At 41.5% G+C, this 20,218-nt stretch overlaps 1 protein-coding gene across 1 annotated transcript in view; it reads left to right on the plus strand.

Annotated features, from left to right (window-relative positions):
- Positions 1-7,854: 7,854 nt before the first annotated feature.
- C5H1orf198 (chromosome 5 C1orf198 homolog) overlaps positions 7,855-20,218 on the plus strand; it is a 108,172-nt gene continuing 95,808 nt past the window's right edge. Inside the window, exon 1 of the mRNA XM_069235033.1 lies at positions 7,855-8,375. Within this exon, the coding sequence (XP_069091134.1) occupies positions 8,019-8,375 (357 nt within the window). The 5' untranslated portion in view covers positions 7,855-8,018. The remainder of the gene's footprint in view (positions 8,376-20,218) is intronic.

A 20,218-nucleotide genomic window follows, 5' to 3' on the forward strand; every position in this document is an offset into this window, starting at 1 on the left:
CACCGAAATGTGAGGAAAAAGTGTTTTTTGAGCCATATTTTGAGGTTTGCAAAGGATTCTGGATAACAGAACCTTGTGAGAGCCCTACAAGTCACCCATCTTGGATTCCCCTAGGTCTCTAGTTTTCAAAAATGCACAGGTTTGGTAGATTTCCCTAAGTGGCGGCTGAGCTAGAGGCCAAAATCCACAGGTAGGCACTTTGCAAAAAACACCTCTGTTTTCTTTGAGAAAATGTGATGTGTCTACTTTGTGTTTTGGGGCATTTCCTGTCGCGGGCACTAGGACTACCCACACAAGTGAGGTACTATTTTTATCGGGACACTTGGGGGAACATAGAATAGCAAAACAAGTGTTATTGCCCCTTGTCTTTCTCTACATTTTTTCCTTCCAAATATAAGACAGTGTGTAAAAAAAGAGGTCTATTTGAGAAATGCCCTGTAATTCACATGCTAGTATGGGCACCCCAGAATTCAGAGATGTGCAAATAACCACTGCTCCTCAACACCTTCTCTTGTGCTCATTTTGGAAATACAAAGGCTTTCTTGATACCTGTTTTTGACTCTTTATATTTCAGCAAATGAATTGCTGTATATCTGGTATAGAATGAAAACCCACTGCAAGGTGCAGCTCATTTATTGGCTCTGGGTACATAGGATTCTTGATGAACCTACAAGCCCTATATATCCCTGCAAGCAGAAGAGTCCAGCAGACGTAACGGTATATTGCTTTAAAAAATCTGACATCGCAGGAAAAAGTTACAGAGTAAAACGTAGAGAAAAAATTTTGTTTTTTTCACCTCAATTTCAATATTTTTTTATTTCAGTTGTTATTTTCTGTAGGAAACCCGTGTAGGATCTACACAAAATACCCATTGCTGAATTCAACATTTTGTCTACTTTTCAGAAATGTTTAGGTTTCTGGGATCCAGCATTGGTTTCACACCCATTCCTGTCACTGACTGGAAGGAGGCTGAAAGCACAAAAAATCGTTAAAATGGGGTATGTCCCAGTAAAATGCCAAAATTGTGTTGAAAAATTGGGTTTTCTGATTCAAGTCTGCCTGTTCGTGAAAGCTGGGAAGCTGGTGATTTTAGCACTGCAAACCCTTTGTTGATGCCAATTTCAGGGAAAAAACCACAAGCCTTCTTCTGCGTCCCTTTTTTCCAATTTTTTTTTTAAAAACGAAATTTTCACTGTATTTTGGCTAATTTCTTGGTTTCCTTCAAGGGAACCCACAACGTCTGGGTACCTCTAGAATCCCTAGGATGTTGGAAAAAAAGGACGCAAATTTGGCGTGGGTAGCTTATGTGGACAAAAAGTTATGAGGGCCTAGGCGTGAACTATTCCAAATAGGCAAAAAAAGGCCTGGCAAAGGAGGTGGAAAAGGCCTGGCAGCGAAGGGGTTAAAAACGGACCGCCCTCCCTGCTCCGTCTCCATTCCAGGAGAGCAGAGGCGGGTAGATTAACTGCAGTCCCAACGCCACAGATTTGTGAGTGCTGCCATTCCCACATGACGTACCCAATATATGAGAGCCGATGTAATGATGTGTTTGTATGTCTTCTTTTAGCTAGCAGCTGAGCGCTAGCCTCAACCTATGGGGCATAATTCTTTGAAACATTGTGTAAGAACCCTCTAACCTAAAAAACTGCTGACGGCACCAATTAATCACTGTGTGATATTTGTACACCACTGTGTGTCTAAGCTAACGGATGGCCATTTTGTTATATAATTGATGTGTATACTGTCATATGGTCACTTGACCTCAACAAAAGGTGACTGATTAGCACCGTTTCTTGCAGCGTGTGCATGCCTGTTATTCTGGTATGATATATTGAATATTCTATCAAGCTGATGCAGGAATACATTATTAGAGCTTCCACTGTCACCTTTTTATCACTTGTATTTTTTTCTTTTTTCTGTTGCAGATGGGACACTAATATACGTTACCATTCCATGAGATTACAAGTATTACCTTTTAGGGGGTTACCTTCACTACCGCAGAGGGTTTTTTTTTAGGTGTGGGGGCTACCATCCATATTTCTTGGGCCTAAGAGGCCGAAACATACTGACCCAATATCACTTTTTATTTTGCCATTTAGGTTACTTGGATACATTGATTCCCCACAGCAGCCCCAACCATTTCTATGGTATTTTAATCCTGTCAGCAGCACCCCAATAGTAAAGAATATAGGGGGTCCCTTAGACAGTTTTCTCAGTTTTTGCACATAGAAACCTTACACACTTACCCCGCCCCTTATGGACACCTTCACACTTGAACATCTCTCATGATATGGCATCTACTAAAAAGACCTCTGTCAAAGCGACCCTTCAGTGTCCCGTAGGACATTGCAGCGACAGTCCTACAAGGAGCATGCTGTATGATGAAGCATGACATCCCTTTGGGTGTGTGAGGGCACCACAATATGATCCACAGGATTCCCTCTTGAGTTCTTGTGTCCTGTGTCCCATCTGTGGATTTCTTGTCTATAGGAACAGTACCTTTCTTCATTTGTGTCTCGCCCCTCCAAGTTCCCTCCTTTTACACAGTGAAGTTTTCTGCAGGTTGAAGGGTCTGTCTTTGTGTCGTTGGACGCTAATCTGTGTGTTTTGGTAGCTGCTTGTCTGTTAATTTGTGGGTGACTCTGTGTTAGGCTGGGTGTGCGTAAACGATCAGTGCGTGCCTGATGGTAAACCTGCTTGCCTTTTTTCATGGGATGCTGTTGGGTGGACTGTGCGGATGTGCATTTGTGAGTTGGTACGTGTAAACAAAATATGTTATTGAGTCGAAACTTGTGCATGACCCATTTCAGTGTGTATATACATTTTCTAAAAGCCAACCTTGTTTATCAGTGAATGTTTGCAGCACATTCCATGGTAACCGTTTGAACAAGCAACCTTATCTCAAGAACTCTGTTCACAGATGCCTTGATTTGAGATAGCCACGAAAGACAATAGATAGATGCATTCTTAGTCTGCAGGAGGTGTGCTGTTTGAAAAGGAAAGCCTACGGGCGGCTTATCCCATCAACACATGAAAGGACTGGGCAGGCCTGTGGTCGATAGTATTCCTTCTACAGTTAAAGCTGAACTTTGCAAACCGTCAATCCAGTCGCACACACGCAGATTTTAATTTCTTAGAGATAGCCAGTCTACTGTGTACTTTGGAGAACATGTGCAACAGCATCCATCTATTATTCCAAAATTCTGCTGTTTTTCTTATTTTTCTCGGTGTATACTGGGCTTTTTTATTTATTGTACTAGACAGTTTTCAACTTGTGGTCAATGCGAGCCCATCATTCATTCAAGGCTACTGACGCAGGTTCCGTGCCTACAGCGGCACACAGTGGACATCAGCAGGAATGCGGTCCCACGAGCGAGCTATTACTGACCTGAAACAGGGCCAAACTTACTAAATCTTCCTACATATATATTGGCGGAGCGTGCTGACATCAGGAAATATTTTGGGGTTCACACACATATTCAGTTCACTTCGCCACGCGAAGCTGCAGTCTCCAGAAGGGTGCAACCCAGCAATAAATGTCTCACATCTGCGGACATTACTGATTTGTTTTGTCCGAGTTGAGTTTCAAACAGTACAGCACATCAGGAACCTTGCCTCCAGATTCGGAGATTCCTCAGCAAGCGGTGGCACACTGGGGCGTCACGTCACGCATTTCTAAGACGCAAATGATTTATAAACATGCTCTTGACTCATCTTATTGGTATTTTTCCGGGAATGTCGGGTACGTTTTTCTGAGTGTGTGATTTCCAAATCACTTATATAGCTCAGAATACAAAGTGAATGCTTTCCACACTTAATAAGTGTTTTGAAAACCCTGCCTTTTAGTTGACGTTCAGACATTTTCAGTGGTTCCATAACTGAACAATTTCACCTAATTGAAACCCATTCCTTGTAGGCTAAAAAGGTTTTCTGCAACAAAATAATTATCCCATTGAGCTACCTTCTATAAACTAGAACTCTTGGACTATATAGCTATTTAATTAATCAGATTTATGACGAGATTACACACAAATTTCTCTAGCAAGTGCGTTAACCACCTTAATTATCTTGCCAATGTCATACCGTACAACTAAGCTCTGTTCTCCAGGTACAGTAATCTTCTTAGATATCTTAAATGCAGTGTAATTGTAACCAATTAAGAAAGCCAGACTATCTTTATTACTACTTTTGTTGATAATTTCTTTGGGGTTTCACTTTGTAAAACAATTGGATGAGTTAGTTAACAGCACCTCATGATGCCATTCGCTATCTGACAGAGTATTCATGCTCCCAGTTTTTGGCTTCCTGGAGTATTTCTTCTATTTCCACCATTCTTCTAGACTGTAGGAAACATAATCTCATAAGACTAAGATTACTTGTTGGGGAACACATGTTGACTATGAGCACCAGCAGAGTGATAGATGTGCTGGCAACTGATTTAGGGACCAATGGCTCACGTCAGCAGACTAAAGCTGACAAATAACACTTTAGGAGTGTAGCATGACAGAGGTGACAAGCGTGACCAGACTGCTGCCAAATGAGCCAAGTAAGTGACTTGTACGTCTATGCCACCAAAACAAAGATCAAAAATAAAGCATGCCACCATCTAAACGGGCAATACAGACAATGGTCTCGTGGAGAAAGTGTAAGCCTAGACTTCCTTGAGTACTCAGATGTTGATATCCAATGATTTGATAAAATGCAGTTAAATGTATTCACTGTATGGTCATTTCATTAGTATGAGAACACATTGCATCATATTTGTTATGATGCAATTTGTTCTCATACTGCTCCAACAAAACTGTGCTGTGAAAGTGAGTAGTGACACCAGTGATACAATACTAGGGGCTGATATTAAGGTATATTTTCACCAATATGACTCAGAATAGGAGTACAGTGTGTAAATTATCATAACTGATATCAGACCACTAGTGCAGTTGTCAATGTTTCAACCCTACTAAAACAATTTTAAACAGGGCCATCATCAGGACCAAAATGAAGTAGCAACGTAAAAAGAGAAAATGAGTCAAACTAATTAGCATTCCCCTTAGTTCAATGTGTTTAAATGACTTAACAGTGGATTGTGGTTATAATTATACAAGTGTTGCCAGATAAATCAGTATAGATTATGGTTGTAATCTAGGCCCCCTAGTGTGAGGATACTGTGAGGTTAGATCTAGGAAGAAACTGATACCTGGTCTTTACAAAGTCACATCCCTGCAAAGGCTGATCCACCGTAAATGTTAGGTAGTGAAGGCCGACCCCCTGTCGAATACCATGAAGACTATAATTCAGTCCTTAAAAAAAGAAAGCAAAGGATTCTTGGTCAAACAACGGAGTGGAAAGCTAACCCACTGAGGACAAAAATAAACTACTGCAACAGCCAACTGGAAACCTTGTGAAGCTCTACCACCAGGACGGGTTACGTCGAGAGGCCAGCCAAAATGAAGAGGAAAAAATGTCATGTTTGCATTATGAGCTAGTAAAAACCAAATAGGATAAATCAATGGAATAAATCATACAGCAGTAATGTGCCCTTGAATGGAACTAGAAAGAGTAATGCACTCACTCAGTAGGATAAATTGTTAATATCGACAAGAGGCTGAGATAGGGCACTGTCAAAGGATCGGTGTTTGCAGGCCATAGAAATCTTCAAACACTTGACGCAACATGTTTTTGAAAGAAGCAAATTCTAAAAATTAAAACATGTTGTCATCCAGTGGATGCAGAGTGGTACTTACTGAGAGCGTGAGGCAACTCCCTTGTCAGGGAACACTGGTATGTGAGGTCAAAGGGTAGCGATGGTAACTGAGGGCACCGACACCTGATATGTGATAGTGGGAAACTGAGTTGTTGTGATTGCACACTAGCATGGGATGGTGAGCATGAGCTTGTGTAGATGATGGAATGTGGGGCACTAGTACATGTGTATTGACTGTGAACATTAATCTGCTGTTTTTTGGGAGGAGGGGGTCGTGCAGGGTGATGATGGAAAGAATCAATTGAGAAAGCTAGAAATGGAACCCGGTCTACCTGACACTCTGAGATTACAAGCCTAGCCACCGAGCTCTCAAGTTTCCCAGGTCCATTCATGAGTACCTCATTAGGTCAAGATCTTTATGGTCTGGCATGACAGTGCAGCTGTCATCAGACAGTTACGTGAGCATCAATATAGAAGTGCATTGGCTTCCCCAACATGTTGGGAGTCAGTAGTACATGTTTTGATTGGGCAGAAGTTGTGTGTTTCCACAAAAAACAGTGCTTGCTCTCCTCACAGCTGTGATCGTTTTGTTTATGTTTCAAGGAGCCTGAGGTTGAACTTTCAGGGGCACACACATGGTATTGTAATATTAATAATGTGTCTTAAGATAACTAGATAAATTATTGTGTTTGTCTTTCCCTGGCAGAAGCACAGATTGGAGGTGGGGCAGCCATTAACCTACATGGATTGTTAAGTCTGGCTTGACAGTACAACTGTCGCTTGATCTTTTCAATTACACCAATATTACTCTACAGTTCTTTGCTTCCACACAAATACATATCCATTGCCATGTTATTTTGTAATACTTTACATTACCATACAACATTCCTTTAAAACCAGACCTGTTGGCATTTGCACTGTTTGTTTCTTTGAATTCTGGGTCTTGTGCCTATAATTTTTAATAAGACTACCGGGACTAGAAGTCACAAAATAAGGAGGTACTCATGCAAGATGCAAGGACCATGGAAAAGTGAGAGCTGTGCAACCAGTATGCCGCTAGCCCTCTCTAATACGGTCACGATGATCGACTGGGCCATTGTTAGTGTTCAATATATGGGCAATAACGTCTATGACTTTTTGAAACTTAAAGCCATATTAGTACAATCACCGGACGTGGATGGAAATCCATCTCTCCTTACATTAGCCTCTAAACTCTCCAAAGTAGGCTATACAGCTTGGAAAATCGATGCTATGTTACATCTTCTTCCTCAAGGCTCTTAACGCATATCCAGACTAAACAGGAAACTGAGCACTTCAACAGCCATACCCGCAGTACATCCACTTCCATTTGCCACAACTATCAAAGGTCCCTTTCCAATACAAAATCACACCTTTCCTAGCCATCTCTAAACTGGAATCGCACTTAAGAAATTGGCGGTTTGAAACATCTGCTATTGGAAGAACATCGCAAACTATACAAGCAATTGTGAAGATATAAATGAAATAATAAACTCATCAACTGCACTAGCTTCGAACATAAAAGCATTATCCCATCACCTTAAAAAAACAGAACTCGATTTACTGGACCTTATATTAATAGTAGCCATTTAAACAATATTTCACAACTAGAAAGTTTAGAATGGGCTGACATTCACCAGAGGTGCAAAAAACATTTATCTGGGTGAAATTAAGTACTTACCAAAACTAACCATCCCTAATGTATACTTTTTGAACTCATTATCCTGGAATATTACATTAATATCTTCATGTACCTTTCATCATCTAACGTTCATTCCCTAGAAGTATGCTTGATATCACCCCGATCGCTGTATTTGTCAATAAATTACAGTTTTGCTCCTCAGTCAAATAGTTATCGCCACGGAATACGTTACGTAGCTATTTTATTTTACTTAAATCTTCCTGTTGTTTTCAACGATGTTCTAATTTCCTTTGTTAATTCTAATTGCATATTGAATCTTGCATATGCCTTCTCTTTAGTCTACTAAATGATTAAAATATTCGAGCTTGCTCAATTAATATGGGTAATAGAAGAAACTGCGTTTTAATAAATATAAACGGTCGCGCTCTCTAGTTCTTGCAGTGACTGAGATGAGGCTGCCGGGAGAGTCACAGGAGGGCGGTGAAGGCTGGCAGTGGGAGGAGAGCTGCAGCAGCCGCTGGGCGGGGGCGCGCTGTGCTGCAGAGGAGGGAGCAGGCTGGCTCCCGGGTGAGGGAGGAGCAGGATGCGGCGCAGCTGAGGGCAGGCGGCTTCACTGGACAGGCAGCCTTCGGGGACGGGGCCCTCAGCAGCAGGGACATGGCCTCCATGTCGGCCGCCATCGCCGCGGCCCGCACCGCCTCGGGCTCGGTGAACCGGCCGCTGGATGAACGGGAGCGCAAGCGCTTCACCTACTTCTCGTCGCTGAGCCCCATGGCCCGGAAGATCATGTTGGAGAAGGAGCGGATCCGGGAGCGCTGCGGGCCGGCCTGGGAGCGGATGGAGCCCCGGGAGCAGGAGCAGCTCATCAACAGCAGCCTGGTGGATCCGCAGCTGGAGGCGCGCTACGCCCTCCACCGGGGGCCCGAGCCAGCCCCCGGAGAGCCCGGCCCCTGCAGCGTCTATCCGACCCTGCGCTCGCTCACCGGGCAGAAGGTGGTGCGCTTCGGGGAGGAGGTGAGTCATTCCCCCTTTTGATCATCCCACCCATAGTCGCTGGGAGTAAGGGTGTTTTGGGGGGTGCTGCACAACCCCGCCTCGCCTCTTAAAAAAGGCCTATGTTGGAGTTCAAAAGGTGACTAAACAATAACGATGTCTTAAAATTGTGATTTTATTTTGTCGCATTTGTGTGCGTTCAAAGACTTAAATCAAGTGTCAAGGATGCCTTCTAACAAATTGCCGCTTAATCCTTTACCAGGGCCATTGATGTTTATTTTTATTTCACTGTCGGTGACAATATTGGTGGGGGTACAGGAATTGTGAAAACAACGGATGTAGGATGTGAATTGTTTTCTTACCACATTTATCTACTTGTAAATTAACTGAAACAATGTTTCAAAATATATCAGCAGTTAGGAAAACACAACAACTTGGTTTTGTGTAAAGGACATAGATTTGCTGAAATGGATTCCTACACATTGCTTTTCTGCTGTATAGTTGTATCATTAAAACTGCATATTTATGTAGATTTAGTGACAATTTAAATGGAAAACATACTGCATGTGAATGACAGTACGCTACCTAGCCATGCTGTAGAAATATTGATATATTTGCGAGTGTGTGCTCCAAATTGTACCATCAGCTACATACTATACCCTGTCCACCTATCCATCTCTTGCTGAATGGGCGTGACTCATGTAGTAAACTTGTTCATTGCGTGATGCTTGGATTTTTCATAATCCCTATGTCAGAGATACTTAAAGTACAGTCTGAGGGCCACATGCGCCCCCCCCCCCCTCGACCTAAATATGCGGCCACCTGCTGAACGACAGCCCTGGGCTGATGCTGTTCACTTGGGAGAGCACTAACGTGCAGAGATGTTAAATAAAAACGCAGGTGTTTACATGATAACAGACGTAATAGAAGAGAAGCTAACAAGGTGTCTTGTACCACTTAACTTTAGGAGCACGTTCAGTCTTAAGACATCTTGCAACAAACGTGTTAACTCTCTTCAAAATTCAAAAAAGTCTGGTTCATTAACATGCAGAAGCATTTGTCCTTGGTACATCAGAGGAATTGAGAATTTTTTTTTTTTTTTTTTTTTAAACGATACTTTAAAAAAATAAGTAGAAACATTCATGCCTTCTCCTACCCTGACAACAATGCCAAGAGTATACTAAAAGGCAAGTGAGTTGTCATGTGGAACCCTCGAGGTGGCCTGGGTTGTTGTTAAACATGGACATAATAGTTTATTCAATCGGGCACAAGAAATGTTTTTGTACAACACATACCCTGAACTCCAAATATTTTTATTTACAACATTTTTGAGATTTACAAAACAATAACCCGCCCACCCCAAAACACGAAAGTTAACCTAAATCAAATATATTGTAAGAACTAAATGTTAAAATGAGACTTTCGTATAGATTATTCCAACATTCATTTCCATATAGAAATTGCAGTGAGTAAAATGCACAGTGCGACTGCCACACCATAGATCCCCACCATCAAATCAGTTATGCTGAATGTTCCCCAGTCAAGAGTTATAGACGCCCGGCCCGAGGTCCCCCTCCTGCATCTCCTTCTTGTCCAAAACCCAAGTTGATAATGGGGCCCAGATCCTGAGTCTCCTCTTCCTTGTCCTTTTACCCTTCTGTCGATATAAGGCACTCTCGAGCTTGTAAATGGCCAGCGATCAGGCTGCCAGCCGTTGACCAAGGGAGGTGGGCTCAGGATCGAGCCAGGCCAAAGCAATGCAGAGCCGAAATACTGCCAAGGTAATAAATACGAACAAGCATGCAGTTTTGGGGATAGCTTTGTCCGGAATTCCAAGCAATATCAACTGGAGGGGGGGGCATGGAGGGGGGTGGAGAGATTCCCAGGTCTGATCTCGTATATTTCATGGTATTCTTGTATGTGATCATGAAGAAAAAGGAGACAAAGTGAAATACAACAATTGCCTACGATCACACTATTTGAGGAGTTGGGGATTGATTCCACGCTTTCTGGTTTCACATTGTGCAATCCTATTTCATTCCAGTTCAATAATCAAGTTATTTCCTTTTTGCACTTGACTTTCCCAAGGTAGTTATAGCAAGCTGAGAAGTCTTATCCCAAAGTGCGGTAGAGGGATAGCGATTCAGATACAGCATTGTTAAATCTGTGACTCTTATAGAGACTAAGGACTTATTTCAGATGGCAGTATGAAATGAAACACTCAAGATAACTCCATGACGTACTGACCAGACCAATGGTCTCCAACCTTTTGTTTAATAGGAACTACTTATGTTCAATGAAAATGATTGTGACCTACTATTATCAGTGTTTTAATGGTGACCACATCAGACAAGATTACATGCGTTGCCAGCACCAATATAAAGAAAGGGTTTGTAAGTTTGAAATGCCTCTATGTGGGTAATATATGCCAGCACACCTGTAGTGTGCCTGGTATGAAAGTAATATTATTAGTACTACGTCTCCTGACGTTAGTTATCACTTGAAAATCAGCTTTAACTGTATTTTGGAAATTCAGCCATTTTTCTTCAAGCATCAGCTTATGAGTTCTGCACACATTTTCGCCTTGAACAAATAGTTTGGCACACAAATATTGATTCAACTGAGCAAAAGGTTGCCATTTAGTAGGCTAGGATGCACACCGGAGAGCTACTTACAGGTTGCTGGAGAGCTACCAGTAGCTCACGAGCTACTTGTTGGAGAAGCCTGGACCAGACCATGTACATGCTTTGCTTCCCCTACTCCCACCTTAACCTGCTTTTTCTCCCCCTGTTGAAAAAAAACAAACAAACAAAAAAAAAAAAACAGTCCTACCCAGCTGATGCCCCTTAGGCACCACAGACCATTCTTTGTGGCCCCTGGAAAAATGTTTGAATACCCATGCCCTATGACTTCAGTTATATAACATTAAAGGGCTGAGTGGTAATAACATTACAGATGATTGTCTTGTCTGCCCTTTCCTTATATCTTTTGCATTTTGTCCTACACCGTTCAATGATAGTTGGCATTTGTCCCTCAGAACGTTCAAGTATTCCTCAAAGTCACTATAATATCTTTTAAATGGTGGCAATTGTAAATAAAATTTGTATATGGTCTCTGACTGGTTCTAAAATAAATTTGTCAGTTGGTAGATGGTGCACCCGCCTGTGCTCTTCAGGGAATAGGATCACTGATCTGATCTTAAGACATGCTCTGGATTTCCCCACAAAATATGTACTGTAAATTTCAGTCTTTCATTGTGGTCATGTTGCTGTTGCAGGGCTTATTTGTAGTTTTTTTAGGGTATACTGTTGCGAGTTGTCCTACAAAAAGGTCACAAGCTTATCGTTTAAAACGCGCGAGAACTCTAGCTAAATTTGACCATGTGCTTGCATTTATGTGAAGAAGAAAATCTGAAATCTTAAGAGTTGAAGTTTTTGCCTATCGGAGAGTTGTCCCTAACCCTTTGTTGTACAGTCTGCTGAACTGAGTTATGTTGTTTAAATTTCATCTCCTTGCAGTTTGATTGGTGACCTTTAGAAATGCTTTTTACTTGGACACGTTGTTTCAAAGTGCTTTAGAAATGTGTCATCTCAGGAGATATTGAGTTGCCCACTGGGAACAGTCCTTTTGCCACAGCCAGGTGCTTGTCATTTTACGATCTCACTGTGATTCCAGGACACAAAAGTGTCAAAAGGCAAAGAAGAATCCATGAATGAATAGCTAGTCACACTTAACCTGGCATAATTGAAGTTCGGTAAGTCTAACTGGTATTTTCTGCCTTCCTATGTCAGATGAAGCATACCATCGGGAATTACATGGTCTATGTATGCCAGAGGGGTGTGTGCACTGCTCAGCAGGTGCATAGTAAAGCTGAGCTCCCTGGGAAAGTGGGTATCTCAGGAGCACGTCTGAGTACCTCTTGGCAAGAATGAACTTTTCCATTAGTATAAGGTGGCCTCCCCTAGGTATCACCAAAATTGTCATGGTCATTTACTTTGAAGCCAATATTATTTTATTACTTGATCGGTAGTCTCTTGCTTCTGCACTGATTATACTTTTTAGGTCTTGCCTGCCAATAGTACATGCACTATCACACCACAACTAGTAATGTTTCTTCGTAACAGTAAAAACAGGGTGTAATGGCCTGTTGATCCAAATACATTTAGGGGTAAAACATAGCCACGCTGCATAAAGGTGCAAGTGTGGGGCTAGTTTAGAGATTACTGTGTCCCCATTCCAAGGGATAGAATTCCATTCAATTTGTATGGAAATCTAAGCCCAGAAGTATAAAGGCATCTGCTATCATTCCAGCCAATAGGTGAAAGATTATTTCATACATCTGTCTTGACGGTGCAGCAATTCATTAAAATCAGGGCTTTGCAAAATTCACATAATTTGCTTTCGCACAATTACCTGAAATCTTAGCAACATTGTGTAAAATGCAAATCTGCCATTCCGTGCTTTATTTTTAGCATGAAATGCATCCTCTCATCAATAATTTTCCCCGCGAGAACACATTTCTCAATAAAAAGCACGAAAAAAAACAAAGGCACTGCTAACAACAGCTGTCCACGTTCCATTGCTCCAATGGATTCACGGAATAGCATATTTGTGCTACATTTTTTCCTGCAAATTGATGTAATTTGGGAAAATTTGCTTAATAAGTGTAAAGTGAAATTCCTGAAACTATGCCTGCCTAATTTAAATTTTGCCCAGGCCTAATTAAAATGTGCATATAGTTGGCTTTATGCTGCTCAAAGAAATATTGCTCTCTCACTTATGTTATTGGCTGTTAGGTGTCTTATCCTGCATCCTATGCAGTGCTTGTGTTGCTGTGTATGTGGAACTATTTTACATCTCAACTCAAAATTATCACACAGCAGTCGTTTTTCGTCACTACTTGCATTTTGCCTACTTGAGCTATCTATAAACTGAAGTTCTTTGGCAAAGCCAATAGGTGTGGCTGTGATAAGCCAACACAGGAATGCACAAATCCTGCTTTAGCTCCAGGATGCCATCCAGGTGAGTTGTGCGCTATACAAATACACATAGTATAACACAAATGCTGTTTGCCTACTTTCAAACTTTGAAGCCAGGCCTATTGATTTTACCATTGCTTGTTAACATTGTCTATAACTCTTTGCCATCACCATTTTTAGTACTAATAGGAGTGTTTTCCACAAAACTGGGGTCATGGCCTGTAAGGTGTTACGTCGTCCCGTCCAGTGCAGTTGCTGGCGACACACCTGGAGAAATACAACCACCTCCAGTCCCTAAGTTACGGTCTAGCACTTGCCAAGCCACTTCCTCTGTCCAGTCTCCCGACCCTGCCCTGTGCATAAAAATGAAACCTTTAAAGCTAGTCCAGCTCTTCACCAGCAGCTAGTTCCGTTTCTCTGGTATTGCAGACACATGCTCGCATTTCTCGTGTTACGACTTGAGCTATGTAATTTTTATTTTTCTGGAGTCTGTTTTTGACTTTGGTCAAAGAACCCAGGATCAGGACACAGTTATAGTAGTCAGTGCAGGCGTCAGTAACCTCCCCCTTCTGCGGTTGCCATGGTTTCCTTGTCTAAGTCTGGATGATAGCTACAGCGTTAAATCATCTCATTTGCCTTTTCTTTAAAAACGGGCAAAGGATGGGAAATCAATCCTACATTCTTCACCTTTGCAGTAAAGATCTTGGCACCAGATATTCAAAGTTTAGTGGGCACACTTTTACTAATTGCATGAGGTGAAAATATCGAGATTAGCTGTGATTTATTGGTGTTCAGAATCCTTCATACCACAACCCTCTGCGGAGATTGAGGTCTATGCCTTTATGAGAATGCATCTCTTTTTTTATTCTAACAGATCTTCCCGACTTAGATTCAGCAGGTTGTCACAGTGATTTACGTGCCAAAATGTAAGCCATAATGCATGGGATGAAATGCGTTATTATCCAAACCTCACCATCATGTGATTTACACAAATCTTCTGCAATTAATTTGTCCTTAAGCTGAGAGTTCCCTCTTTAGATCTCGCCTGACACAGCGCATGCGACAATCTATTGCTGTGAGGGGAAAAAAAAACCTTAACCCCCCCCCCTCAAAAAAGTGACTTTTAGCCTGTCTATTACTTACCATTGGCTGTCTTCATTTAAGACTGTTGCCATACAGTATGTGTTTTCTGAATTAACGTTTATTGCTGTTGCATTTAAATATTTGTTGATTACCTCTTTTATAATTTAGAGGGTGATTTATTCTTCTTCAAACACAGTGATTGCCAAGATCACCTCTTTTTACCTCTACCTACCCGAGCACTCAAGTGACCCTCAACTACTTTACCTTCTCCCACCCCTGAACCCTAAAGTCACCCTCTTCCCCCTTTACCGATCACTGAGCCGCCCCCAAGTCAACTTCACCTCCGTTTACCTCTACCCAGCCACGAACCCTAAAGTCAAACTTACCTCCCTTTTCCTGTATACACCCCAAACCCTAAATTCACCCTTACCTCCCTTTACTTCTTTGTGTTTGTCCTTACCTGGAGCATGGCCTAAGTATTGCTTTCCTTGCCCAGTGACCTTCCACTGGTTGCCACTTTCAGAGGTACTTTTTTTCCTTTTACCAATACCCATTCTTCCCTCACCCTTACCACATTGTTGCTTGCCCTCTGCCCCCACTCTCCTCCTACTTTGTTGTTTGTCCAGCCCCACCCCCTCAGTGCTTGCCCCCTCCCATCCTGCCAGGGAAAAAAGTCGCCCGGTGGGTTTCAAGATGCTACAAAGATGCAGACAGTGCTTCGTGCTCTGCATGGCCTTTTTGGCCCTGTCTTAATGCATGGCTAACGTGACAAAGTTCTGGTCGGGCGTAAGATAATCACATTTTTTTTTTTGTGAAAGCAGAAAATAGTCCCATGTTAAGAAAACTGTTTAGAGCCCATCGTGGTCAGCGCGTGTCCCGCAATAGCGCTTTTTCTTTCTTTCTAACTTTTTTCCATGCTTTAAAGCAGCTGCGCTGCTGCACAAGGTGGCTAAAAGAAATTGACTAAGCTTGTTTAATACTTTACCTGTGCTAGATAAGAATGAGCTGTCATTGTTTTTATTTCCTAGGGAGGAGATGATGATCTTTCTCAACGATCCTCCCCTTAAAATAGCAGATATTTTTTGGGGTGAGTTTGTTTTCAGTCATATGATGGAATACCATATGTGGTATTTTTTGTGTTCATATTTCTCTAATTAAAAATCTATATGATTGTAAAAGTACATAACCTAGAAAGTGTTTAACAGAGTGAACAATTCCTTCTAGTCTTGAAGAACAGTTGTACATTAAATATAGATGTGCTTCCTTTATACCTTAACCCCTTTGCTGTTAGTCCCCCATCCTCCCACCCCAGGGCTTAGCCTTTTTTGGCTAACTGGGGTACTTTGTGCTAAGGGCTCCATAACTTTTTTTCTAGATAAAGTACCCAAGCCAAATTTGCGTCCTTTTTTCCAACATAGAGTTTGTGGATTCCCCTGGAACGGATTGAGAACATAGGTAAAATATAGCAATTTTTGAAGTTCATTTGACAAGAGAAAATAGAGAAAAAGTGCTCCAGATAAATGTCCGTTTTTTCCTGAAAATGGCAACTATTAATGGTTTACTGTACTAAAGTCACCATCTTTCAGGAACATGTAGAGCTGAATGAAAAACCTAGTTTTGTGCCACCGATTTGGTATTTTTCTGAGAGGTAACCTATTTTCCCCCTTTTTTTTTTTTTTTTTTTGTGTGCTTTCAATTTACTTCCAGTTGTGGTGAGTCTAGTGTGAAACTCATGGCTAATTCAGAAAAGCTGTAATTTATGAAACCTTGACCAAATTCCGCAAAGAGTCATATGTGTAGATCACTCTAGAGGATTTTCCCCAAGGAAAATAACTGTTGAAATAAAGAAATATTGAAAATGAGTAGGAAAGATGCAGGCATTTGTGACAACATTTTCATCTGTAACTTTTTGTCAAAAAGTGTCAAATTGACAAAAGCACTATACCATTACGTCCGCTAGACCCCTGTGGTTGCGGCTAAAGGGTGTGTAGGCTCTCCAAGAACCCAAGTTACCCAGAGCAAATAACTGAGATGCAACATCCAATGGGTTACAATTCAGTACTAAGTATAGACCATTTCTTATAGCGAAATAGCCAGTGATAAATGTGAATCAAGAAAACGTATGTATTTCCGAAATGGGCACAAGATGTAGAGTTTAGAAGCAGTGTTTTTTTTTATACATTGCTGAATTTGTCCGTACCCATACTAGTGTGTGTTTTAGAGGGTATTTTTCAAAATGTCATCTTTCTTATACACTAGTTTACATCTGGAAGGCACAAACACAGTGAAATCACATTGATAATAAATGTTGTACTATTCAATGCTCCCTCTAGTCTCCCGATAAAAATTGCACCTCACTTGTGTGGGTAGACCTAGTGCCCGCAACAGGAAACAGCCAAAAACGCAACATGGAGGCAGTGCATTTTTCTACCCATAATTGGCACTGTTTTTCCCAAAGTGTGGAGCTTTTAAGTTTGGACCCAAGCACAGCTGGCACCTTGGGGAATCTAGCCAACCTGTACATTTTTGAAAACTAAACACCGAGGGGTATCCAGGGTGAGCTGACCTGCATGGCTCTCACAGCGTTTAGTTGACCAGAATCCCTTGCAAACTTCAAACTTTGATTAAACACATTTTCCTCTCATTTCTGTGATGGAAAGTTCTAGAATGTGCTGAGAGGCACAAACTTCTGTCCACTCAGCATTTCTCAAGTCTCCCGATTAAAAAATGGTACCTCAATTGTGTGGGTAGACCCAGTGACAGAGATGGGTAATGGCCCGAAATGCAACCTGGACGCAGCACATTTTTTCACCCAAAATTGACCCACTTTTTCCAGTATGGGTAGGTCAAGATTTTGGACTGTAGCCCAGCTGGCACCTAGGGAAGCCCAGCCACCTGTAGATTTTTGAAAACTAGACAAGTAGGGTAAAACAAGGTGGGATGATTTGAATGACCTTCAACACATTTATTTACCCAGAATCCATTGCAGACCTCAAACTTTGACTACAAAGTACTTTTTCCTCACATTTCTGTATGGAAAGTGCTAGAATGCGTGGGGAGCACAATCTTCCATCCACCCGGCGGTACCCCAAGTCTCACGATAAAAATGTTACCTCACTTGTGTGGCTGTGCCTAGTGTCTGCACAAGAACAAATCAAGCCAAGGTCAAGGAGAGTCCTTTTGTGAGGACTCTCAATGATGTTAGTTTGATCAGTTTCTTTTGCAGGCATTAGACCCAGCCTCACAAGTGGTGCAGGATTTTTATTCAAACAAGTGGGGGAACGCTGGGTGGTAGGAATATTTTTGGTTCCTTCTGATTTTGGAGGAATATGGCACAGAAATGCAAGGGAAATGTGTGATTTTAGTCTCATTTTGAGGTTTGCAGGGCATTGTGGGTAAGAAAACATGTTAGGATCCATGAGAGGCCAAACCATCTTGTACTTCCCTGGGTGCCTAGTTTACGAAAATATCTAGAGATGGTAGATTCTCCGTGGGGAGACAATGTATGCCCTGGCAGAGAAAGACTGAAAAGACAAATATTACTTCAAGACCATCTTTTTCTCAATTACTCACACATACTGGTTGGATTTGGCACCAAAGTGAGTGAAGGTTCAAAACATAGAATTTTATTAAGAAGAGATTGCCCCAAAATTAAATGCATTGTTAATAGTGGAAAGGTAAAAAAACGGAACCAATGGCTTACAATTAATGAGCTGTAAAGCCGCAACAAGGCACCGACTTCTTTGCAGACCATTCACACACCTTTCATGCATGACATTGTAGTGTTGTAATATGTGTTTATAAGCTTACATTAGGTAGTATTATAAGGCTTCTAGATAGAGGTTCTATTATGGATCAACTGTAGTTGTTGGTTCTAAGATTGCTGAGATAAGGGGATTAGGCGTGAGGCAGTTAAGACTATAGATGCTGCCTGCGAGCAGCTTCGGGTGACCGGTGTCTGGATTTTGCAGTGTTCAGTAAAACGACTACCCTGCTGACTTTGTATTGTGCTTACCTTATGTGGTGACGAGCAGGTGGTCACCTCAGAAATGGCGACCCACGAGGTGCGAAAGAATAAGCCACACCGTTGATTAGTGCTGGTTTGAGGCCTTGAGTACGCTTATATGAGGAGCAGCGGACGAGCGCTACTTGCGGGGCGCACATGGTGAAGACTTTGCGGCACCAGGCGTTAATAGACTCCAGTGCCAGTATCACCATGGTCACTCAAGAATTATGTCAACGAAAATGGGGTGAACATGGCTTATTGCCACCATATAGATCACCAGTACCACACAAAGGGAGAAAAATCGATTTGCAGGGGTGTTTTGAGGATATCCTAACTTTTAAGGGGAGGCAGATATATGGTAAAGTTTATGTAGCAGTGAAAGGACTGAACATATTGGGATGATTCCACCAGGAGCTGTTTTATGGCCAGGCACCAGTGAACAGATGACAGTGGTGTGAGAAGAAGATGGCATTGAGGATTTATTGAATCAATATCCCAAAAGTATTCTCTTGTGAACTGGGAAACACAAAATGTGTCAAACACAAAATTAGAACCAAAGACAATTCTATTCCTGTTCAGCATAAACTAAGGGAGTCCCCTTCAGTGTCAGAAATGATTTGGAAGGTTTATGCAGTAAAGGAATCATGAAACCTGTTGAATCCTGGTTGTGGCTTTCACCTTTGGTGGGGCTCGGGGGAAAAAAACGAGGAGCTAAGAGTTGTGTGTTTCTGGATCTAAGAGCACTCAATAGAGAAATAGGGTTTGACTTATATCCACTCCCTCAAAAAACTTTGAAATGCTTTCGACCAATTCAGGAACTAAGTATTTCACAAAGCTAATTCAGTTTCAGCCTACCTCCAAGTGGAGTTAGAAACAGAGTGTTGTCATCTTATGGCATTTGTATCCCCATGGAGAACCTACCAATATTGCCGTATGCCGTTTGGCTTAGCGTCTGTGGCTTCAGTATTTTCAGAGATTTATGACTAGTATGGTCAAGGGGACACCAAATATTTTCATTTTTCAAGATGACATGTTGATGTATGCTAAGGAGAGTGAGAAGCGTGTTACCATTTTACAAAAAGTACTTTCTGTGTTTCAAAATGCGGGTGTTGTTCTAAAAAGAGAGAAGTGTGAATTTCTGAAAGATGCAGATTATTTGGTCATGTGATGTTATTCATCCTAAGCCAGGTCTGGTTGATGCTATTGTAAAACCGTCACCTCCCAAAGACCAGTCTAGTGCCAATTCATTTTTGGGGCTTTGTGAATTCTATTCTAGATTCATCCCAGATTTTGCATCTAAAGTGGGGCCTATTTCAATACTACTTAGATCACACGTAGTTTTCTTGTGGAGCTCAGAATGTAATTAAACTTTTAATGATATTAAACAGAAAGTGTAATCTGCAAAAGTACTTAAGGTTTATGATCCTAACTTCAAGTAATGTGGGGGTTAGGATCTGTACTTCTTCTTCTTCTTTTTTTTTTTTTTTTTTTTTTTTTTTTTTTTTTTAGAACTCTAGTGATGAGGAATGCACAATTGATTTTGCATCAAGGGTTCTCTGGAATTCAGAAACTCACTACTCCATTATAGAAAAAAAGCTCTTAGCATGTCAGCAGTTATCTGTGGGGAAGATACTTAATTCTTCAAACTGATCATAAGCCATTCATTTCTATTCTCTAGTACTAATGCAAAAACAAGTACTCCCAGGTTAGCTAGATTTGCAGCATGGTTACTTCAATTTCACTTTGATGTGTCCCACATTTCAGGAGGAAAACATGTTTGAGCAGACTACTTATCT

This window comes from Pleurodeles waltl, chromosome 5 (assembly GCF_031143425.1).
Source record: "Pleurodeles waltl isolate 20211129_DDA chromosome 5, aPleWal1.hap1.20221129, whole genome shotgun sequence".
Lineage (NCBI taxonomy): Eukaryota > Metazoa > Chordata > Amphibia > Caudata > Salamandridae > Pleurodeles > Pleurodeles waltl.